Here is a 21,009-nt window from a genome sequence, read left to right as displayed (position 1 = left end):
TGATTATTTCTCTTTGGTAACACTAAACAAATGAATTTAAATATATGAAGACATTTTGAAAGAATAAATATACTAGATAAATACACATTTTCTTTGAAAATAGCAATCACATTTTATGATTCCTTAGCCCTGTGATAAGACTTGAGTTTGACTTATAAGACATTTGTTTCAATAAATAAGCAGCATCATTCTTGCAATGAAATGTATTTCCTCACGTGTGATCCTCTTACCTCTTTTACTGACTCTACATATGAGCCCAGTGAACTGGAGTTCACAGCTAGAACAGTGGTTTAGAAGACACTTTAGCCCTGCAATCAGGCAGAAGTTAAGAGCTTTCATCCTAATTCCAAAAAATATTGCGTGGAAAGGAAAGGAAAGATAGGAAATCCAGGGTTTTCAACCAGCTTTCCTAACACCAAGTCCTCCCACCTCAAGAATTAGGGAAATTTTGATCAGGTGCAATAAAATAAAGTCTAGGTAAAATATTCACAAGTCCAGCAATCCAGGTATATCCCCACAGACTGTGAAGCCAAGGACCAGTACCAGGACAACTTGCAGGAGTACTCATGGTGGATTGGGCTCTATCTGTACAATCCAGAAAAGCTGTGAGTTCCTGACTACACTTTTGGCAACAGCCCATGAAGGACATAGTTAGGACGTGTTTGGATCAATCATTTTACATTAAACCCTCTAAGCACTCGCTGGCGGATCTGGCGAGTCTTCACCCCATAGACAATAGGATTGAGGGCAGGTGGCACAAGCAGATAGAGTGTGGCCAGAAGAACATGGACATGATGGGGTACATGATGACCAAAACGATGAGTGAGGAAAGAGAACATTCCAGGGACATAGAACACCAGGATGACACAAACATGAGATCCACAGGTGCTAAAGGCCTTTAGTCGGGCCTCCACCCCTGGTACCTTCAGCACGGCCTGGAGGATGAGAGCATAGGAAATGCCAATGGCTAGGACGTCTAGCCCAACCACAAGCAGTGCCACTGCTAGCCCATAAGCTCGGTTCACAGTGGTTTCTGAGCAGGCAAGCTTTACCACAGCCATATGTTCACAATAAGCATGGCTTATGACGGTGGCCTGACAGAAGATGAGGTTCTGCAACAGCACAGGGAAGGGAATGAGGAGCAGTAATCCCCGCACCAGCACTGCCATTCCAATGCGTCCAATGACCCCTGGATGCAGGATGGTGGAATGGTGCAGAGGGTGGCAAATAGCCACATAGCGATCCAGAGCCATGGCCACAAGCACCCCGGACTCCATGGAAGAGAATGCATGGATGAAGAACATCTGAACCAGGCAGAAAATGTAGCCAATCTCATGAGCATGAATAAGGAGCACTGCCAGGGCTTTGGGTGCAGTGGAAGAGGCCAGGACAAGATCGATGGCAGCTAGCATGGCCAGGAAAAGGTACATAGGCTGGTGCAAGGATGAGTCAATCCAGACAATGAAGAGAATGGTCACATTGCCCGCTAGTGCAAGGAAGTAAAGGACACCCAAGAGCAGTGCTATCCAGTGCTGGCTCTCTTCTAAGCCTGGAATACCCACCAGGAAGAAAGTAGGCTGGGGTAGCCTCCAGCTAGAATTGCTTAGAGACATCATCACTGTCTTAGAGAGAGCAGGGAAAGAAACTCAAGTCATAGTTTCTCCATTCGTGATGTTGTATAACATTGGTTCCCATCTTCATGAGAGGAGTAATGCAAACTGCATTACTAAACTGCAATGCAAGGGAATAAAGTTAGACACAAGGATAAAAGTCTCATTTTCTAGAAGCAATGATTTCACAGGTGAAACTCACATGTCTGAGTTAGGATAGGTCAAGTCGTGTTTAGAGAAAGAATAAACAGAAGCTGCTTTTCAGAAATGCTTAACTTCTTCTATTTAGTTACTGATATTTCACAACTGTCCATTTGGAAGATTCTTGTTATTAACCTGCTGGCATCGCTGGTATTTTACATCAATCTTTTAACTGTTTGAAGCTGGTTATCTGCAGTTTGGCTCTCTAGCATCCTTTCTCTCATGGTCCCAGTCTCTTTCTTCTTCATCTTCTTGGAGACTGTTAATCCTATTTGGAATATTAACTGATTTAAGTTCACCTGTTACTTTGCTTGAACTACTTGTACATTTCTATTTCTCCAAAAATCTAAGTTCATGAGTCCAACATCCTCTGAAACACAAACCTCATTGTCTTTTTTTTTTCCTGGATATCTATACCAAATGCACAACATATACAAGATGAAAATAATACAAGTATCTATCCAAGGATGCTCTCTCACCCTTTCCTCAATATTTTTATGAATCACTTCATAATTAGCTATTATTTTTCTTCTTTCAGCCATAAATCCTAAACCAGACAACATGTTCCACACCTGAAACTCTGTGCAGTGTCTTACCCTGAAAGGAAAATCCATTCTTGAGATGTCCCCAAGAAAGAATGGTGGCTGTGATTACGACACTGGGCGGACAGTGTGTTATTATGAATCGGTAGGTCCCAAAGGATTGCTAAGTACAGCTGAGGCAAAGTGAGGTTGGCTCCCACAGTGCTGGAGTCCACAGGCAGGGATTCAGGGAGGCAGAGGGAACAACGGCACAAGGCGGTATATGTTCAGTGTGGTCATCACCCCTAAACCACGGATCCAAACTGCTAACCTAGGAAACTTCCAACTCTAAGTTCTGTGGAATCTCTCATCACTCTGTAGGACTCAGACTCCTCATTCTCACAAAACAGTCTTGACCTCTTTATCACACGCTGTGATTCAATGTGTTCAGGCCCCCAGTGGCTTTGAGTGTTGTTTACTGCCCAATCCTAAGCAAGTGACTCCTCCTTGGTCAAAACAAGTGCCTCACTAAAAGTTTCTTTTCCTTTTCAGTGCAGCTGACATCCAAGCACAGGTGATAAAAGAATGCAAAACCCTGGGGCCAGAGTTGTGGTACTTGGTTAAGTCACAGCTCAGGCCCCCAAACAGAGCGTCTATTTTAGCACTCAGCTGCTTGTTCTCTAGCCCAAGCCTCTGCTAATGTGCTTGGGAAGGCAGCAGAAAGTGGTCCAAGTATTTGGGCTCTTTACCAAATATGGGAAATGAGGATGGAGCTGTTGGCTCTTGGCTTCAGCCTGGGTCATACTTGATTGTCATAGCCATTTAAACAGTGAACAAACACTCCCTGTTGTTGGCAAATCTCTCTCCCCCTCTCTGACATTCCAACTTTCATAAAAATGCACCTCCGGGCCCGGCGCGGTGGCGCAGTGGTTAAGCTCCTCGCCTTGCACGCCCGGGATCCCATATGGGCACCGGTTCTAATCCCGGCAACCCGCTTCCCTTCCAGCTCCCTGCCTGTGGCCTGGGAAAGCAGTCGAGGACGGCCCAAAGCTTTGGGACCCTGTACCTGCGTGGGAGACCCGGAAGAGGCTCCTGGCTTCGGACCGGCATAGCATCGGTCGTTGCACTCACTTGGGGAGTGAATCATCGGACGGAAGATCTTCCTCTCTGTCTCTCCTCTCTGTATATCCGCCTTTCCAATAAAAATAAAATAAATCTTTAAAAAAATGCACCTCCAGAAAATAATCTGTGACTTCATATGTATGCACCCCAACATCACCATAAACTTTACGTTTATCTTTTATAATTTGAAAGTTCAGATGAAAAGTAAAAATAGAATTACCATGAGATCCATCATTCTCGCTCTTTGGCTCTATCCAAAGGAATTAAAATCAAGTTTTTTGGAAAGCTTTGCATACTCATGTTCATTTAAGCAGTGTTCAAAATAGTCAAGATATTTAAATAATCTGTATATTAATGAATGGATGCATAAAGAAAATGTGGTAGGTATACAGAATGGAATATTATATAGCCTTAAAAAACACAGGAATCTGCTATTTTTAGCAACACAGATTGAATAGAACATTATACTAAATGAAATGAGCCAAGCATGGGAAGACAAATACTGCATGTTCCCATTTAAACATGGAATCTAAAACTGTGAATCTCACAGAAAAGAGAAGTTTAAAGGGTGTTAGTGGAGGCTGGGGAAAGAAGGACTAGGGAAAGGAAGATGTTGCTCAAAGGATTCAAAGCTTCTGTTAGGCTGAGAGAGGAAGTTTTAGTACGTATAACATGACATGGCGACCACAGTAGATAATAATGTGTAACTGTAGCAATTTAAAATTAATTGCTGAAAACAAAGGACGTCTTTCTCTCAGTAGATGTGTCAGTGGCAGCACAATGACACCTGTGTGGAGTAAGAGGATGAAAACAAGTGGGAGCAAGTGGTACTCAAAGCCTTGATTGTTGCATCTGTTGAGTTCAGCCTCAGCACACAGTGAAGGATTATGCACTGAGGAAAGAAAAATACCAGATCCTCACTCCCAACCATGAGTCACTAGATCAGTTGGTAAAATGTATTCACAGTGATATTATTATCGCCAGACAGGCTGATAGCCCCAAAGTGAGAGCAAAGGCAGTGCTAAACGCTATTCTTGAATCGAAACAGGCTCTGGGACAATCCACAAAGCATGTCTAGTACCAAGAGTCCTGTGGCTTTGATAACAACAAGGAACACAGTCTGATACACATTCATTTCGTACCTTCTTTGAGCCCAATAAAGAATTCTGCACCCAGTGTATGCCAAATCAATGCTTTATTCTTGATGCAATCTATTAGAAGGCAAGATAATCTATTGAATCCTGTATATAAAAAAAAAAAAATCTTTGACCAGGCTTTGAATTGTTAACTCAGGAAATCTGTATATGAACTCACACTGGGAAGCATCTTCTTAGAAGACAGCAGCAGGTCTAAAGCAACGTCAGAAACCATGGGTTCATCCTAACCGGCTAGTTGACACTGGGCAATACAATCAAGCTTCCGGAAGTCCACCTGCACTTTGGGAAGGGTTATGCTTGGAAGCACACCTCAAATTTAAACAGACCTTAAACTTCCTTCAAAGCAGCAGCTACTTTTCTCTGTGATGAGCAATAATTCACATTGACATTAGCATCCAATAAAAGGGTCAGGAGAGAAACAATCAGAAAAAAAGGCTTTCTGTCACAACCCAATTTCCACTGTTCTATCCTGAAGGATCAGAGAAATAATAACATGTAACCTCGCAGACTTTTTAATTTACAAAACACTTTCCCACTATAGATGAAGTAATTTCTTGTAATGTTTATAGCAGCCCTCTTAAATTGGAAAGCTGTGGAAAGATTACTGTTAATCCTTCTCCACAAAAAACAAGGGGGCTCAGTCTAGATGATTACATAAAGTCATCGTCTGGTAAGCAGCAACACAAGGCCCATGTAACTCAGCTGAAATGGATACATGGCAACATTAAGCCATCCTCGAAGGTGCTTCTAAGCCTTTATTACATAAATATGTATATAACTGATTGATTCATTAAAAATTCATGAATCTAGAGATCAGAAATTTTGTCTAGCCACTTAGATGTCCACACATCTCACACTGGAGTGCCTTTGTGTGATTTCCAGGTCTGGCTCTTAACTCCAGCTTCCTGTCAATGTAGATTTCTTGAAGACCCCAATCATGGTGCAGGTCATTGGATCCTTGTTGCTCATAAAGGAGATCTGACTACAACTTCAGCTCCTAGTTCCAGCCCCAGTCCAGCCCCAGTCATGACAGATATTTGGTGAATGGACCAAAGACGGAAATATTTTCTTCTTCTCTCTCCCTCTTTCTGTCTCTTTCCCTCTCTCCCACCATTCCTCTTCCTCCACTCTCCCTTCTCCCATCTCTCAAATAATTTAAAAAATACTTGAACCTATATGCCACAGCCCAAAATACAGACCATTCTCAGCAACTTCTGTAGAGATGTGTCTTTTAGCTATCTTGAAAACATATCCCTTTTGAGTGTCAGCAAAAATTCCGACACAAAAGAAAGATTTGTGCAGTTATGCTTTCTGTGTGCCTTGAGTATAAAAAAGCGATTGTGAGTTGTATTGTATTCTTATGAGCTACTCCTCCCTGTCATGTATTCTATTTTCCCTTATGCTTTGCTTTATATGATTTTAATAGTCACACTATTTTATATTTTATATTTATTCTCCTGTTTGTCTTTCCCATTCACTTATTTCCATATCATTTTGACATTTTAATTTCAGCCTGTCATTTGAAATCAGTATTAACTATGTCTTTCTTATTTCATAAAAACAGACTAACTTGCTCTTACCTAGCAAGCTAAGTCCATCCACGCTTATCAAAATCTGTATATTTGTTTTTACCTCTGCTGTTTTACTTACTTTTATTACGTTTCTTCGTGAGTTTTTCTAATACTGACTTGCTGACATTGATCTCTCACATAACCTTACACATCCTCTTTTCATTGAGCTATTTTTGTAGCTATTTGTTATCCTCTTCAATATTCCTCTATAGTCACTGATGCTTTTGTGATCAAAGTCACAATGTCTATGGTGCTCAGTAATTGGGTTATTGGGCATCCCAGGGCTTTTAAAGGATATGAAAGTGCCTAACCGAAACACAAACTTCTCCAGCAAGAGAAATGATACATCATACAGACAGAGAAAAGAGAAAGTTAGTAACACTGTCTCTTAGTTATTTTAGAGGCACAGTACAGGTTAGCAACTGAAGAGATGCTTCTAGGTTGACATAGAGGTTAAGTGCCAAGAAATTTAAAAGCCCAGTTGTGAGAATCTTAGTGTATTAAAACTCAAGCAGTTATCTTCTCTTTGATAGAATCATGAATATATCTATGGACAATGTAGTGTTTCCAGGTGTTTTCACACTGGTTTTAACATTTATCCCACGTGTCAAGAACAGAAGCGTTGAAAGCTGAACAACAGCATACCACTACCCCTCCCCAAAAATCTAAAACTAATTGGGCCACTTAAGAGACCGGATTTTCACTTGTATGAATGTCTATCAAAGCAATTCAGATAAAGCTTCTAAGAACAAGTAAAAATGCTGAACTGTTTAAAATGATTATAAAGGTAGAAAACTAAGAAGTTAGTGAACCCCTCTCCCCAAGAAAGTATGTGGTATCGAAAGAAAACTGTCAGAGAATTTCCTTGGAGGGCTTACATTAAAGAGAGCTTAGCAACTGTCAAGTAAATAAGCTGAAATTCGATAATTTTTCTTGTTCCATTACACGTCTAAGATCCCAAAACCAATCAACATCCTGGAATCAGAGAAGTATCCCTTCCAAAGATCAGATATGGCTCTAGTAAAGTGTTTTCCTCCTGAGAATAAGTGCTCATTAGGGAGAATGCTCTGGACTTGTTTCGTGAACTTATCTTTTGCCCCTCCCCATCTGTATCCATCAGGAAATTTTTCTGGGCCTCCTGTAAGAATCTGTGCAGTTTTTCAGGATGAAACATGGGCTGTCTTAGGAAGGCATGTCACTTGTGGTCTACACATATCCTCCAGTGATTTGTCAAAATTACCTTTGAATTTCTCCTACAAGTTTGTGTCTCCAAAAGTTTCTGATGTGAGTATCCAGATCTTCACAGTAGTTTCCTGTACTTAACGCCTCCAGATTTGAGGATGGCGTGAGCCTTGCAAAACAAATGTATAATGGGTCCATTAAAATGTATTGACTTTTCCTATCCTTCAGTTGTTCCTTATTCTATGGATAAGAAGAATGACTTTTAAACTTTACATGTCAAAAGTTCTACTTTGGAATTATAACCCAAAGTCAAAGATAAATATCAGACTGTGATCAGTCATATGAATAATCTGACAAATAAATATTCGAGAACAGACTAGTTTCCCACACAGCAAAATTCTGTGATTTGTGGAGATGTGCCACCCTCAAACAGCTGCAGCATGAATTCTCAGTTCTTAAGCTCATATGACTTCTTTCCAATGAAGTACAATACGGAAATGAGAAAAAGTCTAACTTCTATTAAAAAGCCTGGCAACCCTACTTCAGCAGTTAAAAGTTTGCATCAATAGAAGTCATGTCCTTCACTGGTATCTATGATGATATGGCATGTAGATATGAAGAAAAAGACACTTTACCTCTCACTGTTGTCTTTCTAAAAACAATAATAAACAACAAAACAAGCAGAAATATATAGCCCACTCCAATCAAGTGAACAACATCAGGCAATTCCCATTCAAAAGTGTGTTTTCCACAAAATGCCTGACAAAAAAAAGGAGGTCTGAAAAAACTGCCCTGACCAAGAGTTTATGGAAACCAAACATCTAAACGCAATAAGGTAAAATAATGTAATTCTAGAATGGAAAAAGGATGCCTAAATAATGCATAAACTTCAGTTAAGAAAAATGTATTCAATCTAGTTCATTAAATGGAAAAAATGTATCAAAGTACATTACTAAGAATAAGGGAAACTGGAAGCAGAATATATGGAGACTGCACTATGTTCACATTTCTATAAACATAAAACTTCTCTGAATAAAAGCTTCTTTTTTACTTGCCGGTTACCTACAGCTGTCTGTTTCTTCTGTTATTGCCATTCTAGGAGGTATGGAGAGTATTTCACTAGGTTCTGACTTTAATGCCCTGATGGCCAGTGATGTAGAGCAGCTATTCATTTGTATATTGACTGTAAATCATCAGAGAAATGTCAGGTTATATCCTTTAACCATTTTTAAATTGGATATTAGATGAATTATCTATCTTACTATTGAGCTATAAGATGTTTTTAATATTCTAAGGACAAATTGTTCACCAAATATATTATTTATTTTCTCTCATCCCATGGATTGTCTTTTTAATTTGTTAAAAGAATTATTAAAGATTAGATTCTCAGAGTCACAGCAAATGCTTGATATTTACCAATACAATTCTGTATTAATGTTATGTTAAATGTAGGTCGTAGATACAAATCTAATATGAAATCTCCCTCCTTCCTGATTTCTTTCTCTTTCTTTTATACTCTTCTTTCCTTCTTTTCATTTCCTTTCTTTTTTTTTTTTTTTAAGAAATGGTTAGGCAAACCAACCAAATCAACCTTTGTTCAGAGTCATGTTTTACCTGGAAGGCAGAGTTAGAAAATCTTCATCATCTGATTCACTCCCCTAATGACTACATGGCCTAAGCCAGGGATTGGAAGCTTCTGGGTTTCCTAAGCGGGTTTCAGGAGCACAAGGACTTGAACCATCTGCTTTTTGCTTTCCCAGGCACACTGGCAGAGCAACTGGAACTACAGTTGGTGCCTGTATGGGATGTTGGCACTACAGACAGTGATTTAACCCAGTGCACCAAAGTGCTGACCCCTTTCTTCTCTAGTTTTTGAGATAAAATATTTTTTAATTTACATTATATTTAGGTCTACATTATAATGCTCCTCTAATAGAATTCAACAAATAAAGAGCAATGAGACTTTAGACCAGCAGGAATATAAGCAAGGTTATAAATAATAAATCAAAATGCAACAAATTTTTAAATAATCACAGATCGTTAAAACTATAGTCACATATCATTCTTAACCATTAGTTTGGCAAAGATAAAGTTTGGCAAAATTATATTTGTAGGCCCGATGCGATAGCCTAGCATCTAAAGTTCTCACCTCACGCACACACCGGGATCCCCTATGGCCACTGGTGCTAATCCCGGCAGCCCTGCTTCCCATCCATCTCCCTGCTTGTGGCCTGGGAAAGCATTCAAGGACAGCCCAATGCTTTGGAACCCTGCACCCACATGGGAGACCCGGAAGAGGCTCCGGGCTCCTGGCTTCAGATTGGCTCAGCCCCAGCCATTGCAGCCTCTTGGGGAGTGAATCAGCAGATGGAAGATCTTCCTCTCTGTATATCTGACTGTCCAATAAAAATAAAACTTTAAAAAAAAAAGCTGTATTTGTAAACATAGTAATATGCCCAGGCACGTCTTTGTACCAGATCACCCGTTGTAAATACTATTAATAATTCAAATCTAGAAATTTTCAAGCACTTTACTTTCTTTCCTGGCTTTATAAAATAAATCAAAACAAATGTCATTGCACCCTTAAAGTCTATGAGAATTTTTTCCTAGCATTTAGTATTTGTACACCATTGTGCAAGGCAAGGCCACAGATGCACAATTAAAGTTTAAGCTTACATAGCCATACTCCCATGTGACTCAAACCTCCTAAAAATTCCTTTCTATGCCAATGTCACTGATTCCAGGGTTTTGTGGTGAACCCTTTAACCCATACTTTCTCTGAAGCTGCAGATGCATATTTCTTTAATAAAACTCATCTTATTACTGAGGCCATTGAGGTACCTGTTGTTGAAGTGTGAATGACATCAGCTTTGCTGAAAGTCTAATAAAAAATGGACTTGGACTTGCTTTTACTTTGGCCTTACAGCAATTTTCTAACTTCTTTCTTTTTAAAAGATGTATTTATTTATATGAAAGGCAGAGTTACAGAGAAAGAAGGAGATACATATTCCATCTTGTGATTTACTTCCCAAATTGCTGCAACATCCAGAATTTAGCCAAGCCAAAGCCAGACGCCAAGAACTTCATCCGGGGGTGCAGGTGCACGGCTCTCCTCTCTGATCAGTTGCTGAAGCACTATCCTTCCAGCGGTTGAGGGAACTTCATGTTCTCTTTAGATGTCCTCAGGCACCACCACTCTTGCTGCACAACTTTGAGGTTGTATGGGTTCTGCCATTTTGCTAGCATGGAATACTGTTCTTGGGTTCCCCACTCCATCAGAACTATCAATTCCATTTATACTAATTTTGGTTACAAATCATACCAAGTGGTTGGAGGGGTTGCTTCTGGAGGGTTAGCCCACGTTTAGGTTTTCGTGAACGGGTTTTGGAGGACCTTTTACCATCCCTGTCCATCTGTGTCATGTGTTCCCTGTTTCCTAGGTCCCAGCTAACTGTTGCCATATCTTATTCCTTTCTGGCATTCTTTGAGTTCTTCCAAGAACCAGAAATTGTGAGGGACTTTTACTCCAAAGTCCATGGTAGCTGCCATCATTTGTAACCCTAAGTGTGTGAACCAGTAAGTTTAAGATTTGTTCAATAATCTTTGTTCTGTTTTGATCAGCTGCCCCTCAAAAGACAGAATAATACCCTTTATAGCTTGTCTATTCTCTTGGTTTTTCCCTATCATTTGTACACTGGGAATAGTTATTATTTCCTCTTTAAAACCATAATGTTAAATAAAATCAATAGATACTGAAAGACAATATTTGATTCATACAGTAGGAATTAAAACTGTTTTGCCATAAAACTCAAAGCATAGTGTGTTTTTGGTGAACTCTAAGTAACATTTTTCTGTTTTCTATCTCTCTAGTAAAATTAGGGACAGGAAGTATATGCGGCACAGAATTCTACCTCCCTTAGCTTTCCAATACTTCTGGTGAAGGACTCAGAGAACTAGTGAATGCAGTGCATTGTACTGAGGCGAGCCTTTGCAAAACGCGGATCAGCTCCCTGGAGGCCAGAACCTGGACAGAAGCTGGCTGTGGAGCAGAGATGAGAACCATGAAGTCAGCTACTGCAGTGCCATCAATGGAAGCTGAAAACTCACAGCAGAGCTGTACTTAGCCTTAAAATTAGAGTAGCTACACTGGAGAGACAGCTGGGAGGAAAGAAGATGCTTTCTGCCAGGTTGCTGCTTCTCCCTGTGGTCAGCAATGTTAGACTCCAAAGATGACAGGAAGAAAGGGGTAGCTATTTAAATGAGTCCCAGTTAACACATCCGTGTCCATGTCTCCACCTGGAGAAAGTATAGGAGTGAAGTCCTACATGAAGTGTTTGGCGGATTGAAAATTACCCGAAAATCTATTTGGTTCCAATAAAATCCTGTCATTTAAATATATTGTTTGACATTCAAAACTTTTGAGTCAGTTAACTGTTTAATATATATAACTTCAGATTTTCAACCAACATAATAAAACACGATTGTTTTCACACAGAAAGGGAAACAACGATGGCTGTCGAATGACTCTGCAAATGGCTATTCTGCAACTGTTAGTGTTTGATACTCTCTTTTCATTTAATACTTATTTGAAATGCAAGAGAGCAAGAAAGTGCAAAGAGAGGAGAGAGAGAGAGAAAGAGAGAGAGAGAGCAATTCTTCATCTATTAGTTCACTATCCAAATATCCCCAATAGCCAAGGCTGGGCCAGTCCAAAATCAGGAGCCATCCAGGTCTTCCCAGGCACAGTACCAGATAGCTGGATCAAAGCAGAAGTGACATCTGATTTCTGAACAGAGCAGAAATGAAAGGAACTGGTGAAATTATTTGGTTTCTACTTCCACTACAACAAATTGCCACAAATTTGGTAGCTTAAAATAACTGATTCCTGATCTTCCAGCTCTGGAGGTCAGAAGTCAGAAATGGGAGTGGATGTAGAGTGACTGTGTAGTAGAGACTACCACATACAGATGTGAAGCCAATGCACCAGGGGACAGAGCTTAACATAGGAGTTAACATAACTATTGGCCTACCAACTTTCATCAACAGGAAGTATACTGATACCATGATGTCTCAAAGAAGGACACACGCCAATATCGATGTGGTCTAGGAAGAAAAGAAACTTCCAGAGAAGCAGCTTTGTGAGCCACAGGACACTGTGACAGGGGATCTAATAAAGAAATTTCTGTCAAACCTAATATGTGCAGCCTTCACAATTCCTGTCCAGTGAGAATTTCGACATTTCCATGAATGAACCACTGCTTGTTTCCTATTTTCCCCTTTCTGATTGATTATCACATGGTCCCGTTACATACATGTTACAAGCTAATTACAAATGATCAAGTTTAAATCATAGGTATCTGGACCTCCAAGAAAAATAAAAAGAAACTTGTGTCCCACCCACCTTCCTCTATACCTGACCCTCCCCACCCTAATCAGAGGCTCACATGGGATGCATCCCTTCAACTAGGTAACAATAGTAAATATACATTTTTTAAAAGAGTATCTCTTTTCCTCTCTGTTGATTTCTCCCTCTTTCTGTCTCTCTCAAATAAAAAAAAAAATCCTTTGCTTACACAGAAGATGAGTCAAACGACACTTCCACATGCACTACTGGGAAAACACTAAGTTTCTGAGCTGGGCACATGAACTAAGAACAAGTTACGGGGTCGCGCTATTAAAAAAAATAAGCGTAAAAATTCTAATATTAAAAAGTTGAAACAAGTTGATATTTTATAATTCTCTATCCTATTTATACCTATACTTTTTGTTTATCAAAGCTAATTACATGGTTTTAAATCCCACTTATAAATTATGGTGAATTTAAAGGTATTCTCTAACCCTGTCTTTTCCTTTGATACCTAGATTCATATATCCAAGTATTTTTGACATCCCTCGCTGTGTGTTTATTTAGGTATCTCTAAATAAACATGACTACTTCAGAAACAATATTTCAAATGGTGCTATATTAACAAATCATATAATTTTAGTAAATTAGCAAATCTAAGATTATTCCTCTCTCATTTGATATATAAGCATGCAATAAGATTTATTCTCACAGAGTGGCACAAAAAACTTGGACCCGTCATGGTCTGATATTGTTACAATACTCATTTTTAGTTGCCAAGGTGGGGAAATGGAGGGAAAATGAGGTGCAAAAAATTATTAAATATTGTAGTCTTGAAGTGATTCGTTACTTTTGCTCACATTTGCAGTGGTAAGTGGCCTTGGTGACCCAATTCAACTGCAAGAAAAGCTAGAACACAAAAGAACACTCACAGATTTGCACTGAGTTCTGATTGCCTCTGCCATCGTCTGCATTTGTGGTTACTGGATATTTCTTTGCTTCTATTTGCCCCATATAGATCATTTTTAATTCTACTCCCCAGGACAAACTTTAAAATACCACACAGGAACTCTATCCAGAAAAAGTATAGGAATTTCCAGATATTCAAAGCCTTTCTGCGACTGAGTCTGAGTCCCGCAAGCCACAGGAAACCTCGCCTAGGTGACCTCAAACAAGTGCACAAGCAACTGCAGGGTCAGGTGTGGTCTGTCACCTGTACCTGCCAATGTATTACCAGTGGACAGAGCTTAGTCAGTTCTGCTCAGTTCCATACCTCACACAACCAAAGGATGCTGCAGCCAACCCAGTCAGCCTGCCATAAACCCAGTCCTCACACATACCAGTGGATGCTGCAGTCTAGTCAGGACAAAGCCAATAACTCCCAGCAGGCCAGTGCCCAGCACTGGATTTTTATTCTTGCCAGCATCTGCTGCAGCCTAGCCCAACCCCATCTGCATCCCATCCAGCTTTCTGCATACTCTCGAGTGCTGAAGCTTAGTTCAGCCCTCCACACCCCTCCACAAGATCTGGTCCTCATGTATGCTGACAGGTGCCACTGCCTTGTCCAGCCCGGCTCTCCCCCAGCCCTGGCTCTTCTGCTCACTGGTGATAGGTACAGCCTAGTAGGGCAGTGCCCACAGATCCCCTGCCAAGCATGTTCCCAGCTCTAGATTTTGTGCCTGCTAGGGGATACTGCAATCTATCCTGAAATGACCCAATCCCAGCCCAGGCACTTGCTAACAGGTGCAGCAGCCTAGCTCAGCCTGGCCTGCCCCCAGACCATCCCTGAAATTCCCCTATTAGGTCTTCTTCCAGCCTTGGGTCTCACATGTGCCAGCAAGTGCTGTGGCCAGTCTGAGATAGCCCGCCCACAGTCTCGACATTCACAAGTAGGTGCTATAGCCTGGCTCAGCCTGGTTCACCCCAGTCCCAGATCACCAGAAGAGCAGCAGCCTAGCACAGACTGGTCCAACCTCAACCTCATGTGAACTGTGAGCTAGAGGGTGTTACAGTCCAACCCAGCCTGGCCTACACCCTGTTCTGGCTCTCATGCCAGTGTATACTGTGGACAACCCTTCCCAGCCTACCATAAGACCCAGTTCACACATGTGCTCCCAGCCCTGGCTTTGTGCTCACCAGTGAGAGCTATGCCTAACAGGGAAATTCCCCAAGTCCCCCTACCAGACCAGCTCCCAGCAATGGAGTTTATGTGTGCCATTGGGTACTGCTGCCCAGACTGACATGGCCAGACTCCAGTTCTGGCACTCATTGGTGGGTAATGTGATCTAGCCTGACTGGTCTGTACCCATTCTGGCTCTCACCAATAGGTGCTAAAGCCATGCCTTGCCCAGCCCTGGTTCTCATGCTGACCATTGGGAGTTGCAGCCCATCAGAGTGGTGCCCATAGTTTCCCTCCCGGGCCCACTCCCACTTCCAGTTCTTGCACTCTTCAGATGGTTCTGCAGTCTAGCTTGACAGGACTTGCCCCAGTCCCAGCACTTGCCAGCCAATGCTGTGGCAAAGCCCAACCAGCCTGCACTTACTCTGGCTCATGCATGCACCAACGGATACAGTTAACCCAACCTGGCTTTCCCCAAACCTGTTTTACTTGCATGCCAACAGGTGCTGTAGCCCTGCCCAGCTTGGTCTGCCACCAGTCCCAGTTCTCACTCTCACCAGGGGGAGCAGTGGCCCAGCAGAAGAGCTCCAACTGCCTACTGGGATCATGCAGTAGTCTTCCCCCATGTCTCAGCCTTTGTATGAGCTGGTAGATGTGACAGCCTGGCCCACCCCACACCTTTTTCTTGGATGCCCTTGCTGGTGCTGCAGTCTGGACCAGCCTGGTTGTTCCCAACCCTAGTACCCATGAGTGTCAGAGGGTTCCATGGTCATGCTTAGATCAGCCCATCACCACCACCTGCTCTTAAGGAAACCATCAGAAATTGTGATGCCACAGGGATGAACCCACACATCCCCACAGAATATGCCCTCAGACCTGGTTCTCTCATGAGTTAGTAAGTGTCCTGACCAAGCCTAACATTATTTACCCCATGTTCTCTCACTGGCAGGTACTCTAATCTAGCCCTGCCAGTAGACCCTCAACCCTAGCTTTGGTGTGCACTGGGGAATAGTGGTCAGCGGTGATCCATGCTAACTAGCCCAGCTCAGGTTTCCCACATGGGCTGGTGCATTGGTCTGCTCATAAAGGTCCTCCAGCTTCCCCCTTCCAAACTGCTCAGTCTCAGCCCCCTTGCTTACCTGCAAAAATGTGGCCTTGTTGATGGAAGTTCCCCAGAAGTCATTCCTCACCTGTAACGTATTACCCCAGTGGTCCTGCCTCCCACACATCTCCTTACCCTTACTGAAAACTGCTGAAATTACAGCATGAGAACATATAGTTATATCTATATTTATTGGCAGAAGAAATTGTTGCAACTTCCATACCTAACTATAGAGCAAAAACTTATGGTACATACATTACAATGCAATGTTTTATTCTTATTTTTAAAAAGAAAGTATATGTATTGTAGCATTTAGTTGATTTGAAAAAGCTAGAGGTTAAAATATATGAAATAATTTTTTCTTCTGCATGAGGATCAAGAATCTTAGATTTTAAGTACCAGAATTAAACTCAGTTTGGCATGAGCACAAAGGGAAGTATGTTTGCTCCTACCTCTACTGTAAGTTTTCACTAAAGATTGAAGACATCACTAAAGGCTTTATTTCTTTATGATTGTCTTAGCACTCGGGGTGTTGACTCTTCTAGAATTAGAACCAAGGAGAGACAAGTGAGGCCAAAAGTGGTGCCAAAAAAATTTTAGCAGTTGATACAGGTAATAGTTTAGTTAACTGTTTTTGAGATAAAAAGTAATGCAAAAAAATCACTGGAAAACAAAATATCAAAATTTAAAGCAAAGAGAAACTCCGACATTGTGATACTGGGCAAATACAAATTATTTGTTGAAAAACCACGTCTGAAAGGAAGTTGAAAAAAAACCTCCAGGGTGTTCAAGTCCAGGAAAGTTGATGTAATCACCATTATCTTGTTCCAAGAAAAAAACAAAGAAAACAAAAACTAAATTGAGATTCCTATATTCTTGATAAGTTAGTACAACCACTGTTGGAGTTATGTATCTAAAATGCAGAAGAGAGTTCTTGGCTAGAGAGAAGAGGGATTCATTTGTATAAACATAAATTTATGCAAAGTATGAAGAGTGAGAGTCAAGAATCTGAACTCCAAGAGAGTATTCCATTTTTGCCAACCTGGTTATGAACAATGTGCTATAATTATTAATATTGAGACAGGTCAGAAGTCAACTAGAAGAGAATCAAACATAGTCTTGCTTCCTCTTAATTTGCACATCTCCTTATTTCTGGATTAATCAAAGGCTTGAGAAGTAACTACTATGTATCAACAGGTGATTTGTGTACAAAATTTTTGTACAAAGAACTGGTTTACTAAGGACTGATATGGAGGCTAATTCAACTGATGATTTCAGTGTATCATAGAGACGCATGTCCTGACTTCAAGAAAGTAATTTTGTTCTCATTCATTTTACAAAGACATAGTTGCCAGCCATGTTGTAATACATACAAGATACAAATATCAATGATACACACTCAGTTTCAAGAAGCCAATGGGTGCACAAATAAATGAACAATTCATTGTGTACACTTAGAGACTGGTACAGTCTGCACTAGATGGGCTAGGATAGCAGCCTAAGCTTGCCTGGAAAAATAAGAAAAGACTTCTCAGAAAAGGAAGTTCTTGAACAGAAATCTGAAGAATGAAATGGAGTTTTCATATGACCAAGGGGCATGCACGGCTGTTTTTCACACACCTCCCATTGCAGAAGTGCATGGGCAGCTACTGGACTCTGCATAAAGAATCAACACATATTCTTGAGATTTAAATAAATTAGAACTTCTTCAATGCTAAATGTGAAATCATTTTTATTCACTGTTTACAACTTCACTTTATATAGTATTTAGCTCCTGTGCTCCTGGAGTACATCTAGTCTGATGAAGATATCAAATATTCATATAAGAGATATGTACACTTAATTATCATTTCTAGAAAGTAGCCAAAGAGGAAGAGGTAGAAGAGAAAAAATAAAATCAATGAAACAGAAGAGAAAGAGGAAAGGAAGATAAGAGCACTCTCAGTCTCACGTAACTCTGTATTTCACACTTAGCTTCTTTGGTGAACCTGGGGGTGATGATCATTGGAATTCATCATCCAAGAGTGGAGGCACAACACCAAGCCTTAACATCCACAAACCGGTGGACTAGACCCTCCCGGATCTGCTTAGTCTTTACACCGTAGACAATGGGGTTGAGCATTGGTGGCACCACCACATAAAGATTTGCCAGCAAAATATGCACATGTCGAGGAATGTTACGCCCAAAACGGTGGGTCAGTAAGGTAAAGAAGGATGGAACATAAAACATGAGGATGACACAGAGGTGGGAACCACAAGTGCTGAGGGCCTTGTGCCGAGCATCCTGGGAAGGCAGACGAAACACGGCCCGGAGAATCAGTGAGTAAGACACAGCGATGAGAATCACATCCAAGATGACCATGACAATGGGCACTGAGAAGCCATACCAGATGTTAACAGTGATGTCAGCACAGGCCAAGCGAGCCACTCCAATGTGCTCACAGTAGGAATGGGGGATGATGTTGGTTCGACAGAAGGGCAGCCGCTTCAACAAGAAGATCACCGGGAAGATGATGCAGAAGCTTCGGGTGACAATGGCCAGAGCCATCCTTCTTATAGCAGGCCATGTCAGCACAGTTTTGTATCTCAGTGGGGCACAAATGGCCACAAAGCGATCGAAGGCCATGGCTAGCAGAATGGCTGACTCACCCACAAACATCACATGCACAAAGAAGACTTGGGTGACACAGGCATCAAAGGAAATGTCATTTGCCTGGAGCCAAAAGATTCCTAAGGCTTTGGGTATGGTGGTAGTAGACAGCAGGATGTCTGTGATGGCCAGCATGGAGAGAAAGAAATACATGGGCTCGTGTAGGCTGTGTTCTGTGATGATGACCACTACGAGAATGCTGTTTCCCAAGACTGCAGTGACATACATGAGGCAAAGGGGTATTGACAGCCAAATGTGATAAGCCTCCAACCCAGGGATGCCAATGAGGACAAAAACTGCAGGGTGGAAGACAGTAAGGTTGATGGGAGTCATGACGCACTTTACGGTTTCTTAGTAATGATTCAGGAGCTGATAAGTCTGCTGCAAGCAATAAGAACAAAAAAGCACCCTTGACTATGCGCAGAAATCACAAAAAACTTCATAGATTTTTAAGTTGCTGTGCTTTCCAGGAGAAGATAAACCCAGAGGACGCTCAAATGACTGTAGAAATGGCTTCATTTACCTCCAAAGCTTTTGCAGCAATATTTCTGAAATCAGAACGCATAGAGTATGCAGCTGCCTCCAATCATTCCGATCCCAGAGCTGGCCCCACCTGACTTTCTGATCTCATTCTCTACTTGCACACAAGCAGCATCGCCTCTGCCTCTATTACACTCGGTCCTCCCACCAGCATTTTTCTCTTTCCATATTTACCTAAATTTACCTTTTCTTCTACTTCTAGTTATCCAAATTTTATCTTTTAAATGACACCTTAACAAGGATATGAATAGGCATTTTTGAAATGATAAAATACAAATGGCCAATAGAACCATGAAAAAATGCACAGGATAATTAGCCATCGGGGAACTATAAATAAAAATCACATGAGGTTCTCCTCATCCTAGTAAGAATAGCTATGATCCAAAAAATAACAACTGGTGGAGAGGTGGAGAAAAGTACGCTAATACACTGTTAGTGGGAATGCAAACATACAACCATGTGGAAGAATATTTAGATATTAGATATCTGAAAATAGATTTACTGTATGATTCAGCCATCACACTCCTGGAAATATACCCAAAGAAAATTCAGTCAGCATATGAAAGAGTTATCTATATCCCCATATTCACAACAGTTCAACTCATAATGGTTAGGATACGGAGTCAATACAGTTGTCCACCAACTGATGATTGGGTAAAGAAATATTGTACAAAAACACAATGGAATTCTATTCAGCCATAAAACGAATGAAATTCTGCCTTTTGCAACAACACGAATGCAAATAGTGCTCAGTGAAATCAGTCAGACTCAAAAAGACAAAAATCATGTCTTCTCTGATTAGTAGCAGTTAATATGTGGAGTACAAAAAAAAAGCAGCACAAACTAAGCTAAACTGACATCATGTGACTTGATTGCTGTCTATAACCTTTATCTATACCCTGGAGAACAACGACCTATCTACCTTTTATTTATACAGCTCTTTGTTTAGAGGAACATTCAGTCCATTGAGAGGATGCTATCACAAATAAAATTAAAAGACAAAAAGAGGAGAAAGAGAGAGGATGGAAAAGACTAATGCAATGCTGCATTCTTGGAATTATGTCTATGAAATCAGGAAATCTTGGCATTATATCTATAAAACTCAGGAAATCTTTTTCAAATATCAATAAATTTTAAATGTAATTTAAAAATTTCTCCTTAAGTCACATCATTTGGAAAAAAGATATCACTTTGGATGGCTTGTATTCATAACAGTGTTTCTCCTTCCTGAAGACCCACTTCCTAAACTATGTTTTCACTTGACTACTTATTGTCATATTGAGTTCGTTTAGCTATTACCTGGAACATTTTACAGGACACTTGCATTTGTGTCGCCCTGTGTATGGAAGTGAAGTGTCAAATGACAATTCGGAAGGAACCTAAGTGTTGCACATATATTTTCTCCACTCTAATCCAGATTCTCAGATTACCTAAAAGCAATGACTAGTGGGAAAGCCAAAAAAAAATGGAAGGGACAATTTTTATTGCTAGCTCCTTATGAGCTAACTTCTTATACTCCTCTCGAACAATTCCATGTAATTCATTTTTGGCTGTGTGTAAATTTCTTCATCCACAGAAGTCCCAAACTCTCCCAGAGAAACTGTTTTGAGGAAGGAAGTCAATACATCTTACCTCTCCCTACTCAATTACAAGAGGCCTTCTTCTTGCCCCTCTCGTTCCCTAGCCTGTTAGACTTGTCTTATATTCCCCACCACTCATCTATTTGTTTCCTACTGAAGCTGAACTGTTAGCTGTTACGACTACAGAAAAGATGAATGATTAAAACTACAGACAGGAACACACATACTCGTACAAAACCATGGACAGAATGAGAGAATCAGGAGTATAAAGGTACCAAATAAACACAAGCTGGAGATTCTGATACTGATA

The 21,009-nt window shown here is 40.8% G+C and overlaps 2 protein-coding genes and 1 pseudogene across 2 annotated transcripts; all 3 read right to left on the bottom strand.

Moving 5' to 3' along the window:
* Positions 1–659: 659 nt before the first annotated feature.
* LOC121145463 (olfactory receptor 52L1) lies at positions 660–1,668 on the bottom strand. The gene has a single exon (XM_040964317.1). It carries the CDS (start codon positions 1,614–1,616, stop codon positions 672–674), a length of 945 nt encoding a protein of 314 aa, XP_040820251.1. The 5' UTR covers positions 1,617–1,668; the 3' UTR covers positions 660–671.
* An 8,816-nt stretch (positions 1,669–10,484) lies between these two features.
* On the bottom strand, positions 10,485–11,040 carry LOC121145504 (annotated as a pseudogene).
* A 6,832-nt stretch (positions 11,041–17,872) lies between these two features.
* Positions 17,873–19,127, bottom strand: LOC121145406 (olfactory receptor 52B2). Its single transcript, XM_040964223.1, has one exon. The coding sequence runs from the start codon at positions 18,910–18,912 to the stop codon at positions 17,944–17,946; it is 969 nt and encodes a 322-aa protein (XP_040820157.1). The 5' UTR covers positions 18,913–19,127; the 3' UTR covers positions 17,873–17,943.
* Between the last annotated feature and the right edge of the window lie 1,882 nt (positions 19,128–21,009).

The sequence above is a fragment of the Ochotona curzoniae genome, unplaced genomic scaffold, assembly GCF_017591425.1.
Source record: "Ochotona curzoniae isolate NIBS_2020 unplaced genomic scaffold, NIBS_Ocur_1.0 scaffold_3223, whole genome shotgun sequence".
NCBI classification, from domain to species: domain Eukaryota; kingdom Metazoa; phylum Chordata; class Mammalia; order Lagomorpha; family Ochotonidae; genus Ochotona; species Ochotona curzoniae.
The sequence above is the reverse complement of the archived record's forward strand: the minus strand, read 5'-3'. Positions and strand labels throughout refer to the sequence as shown.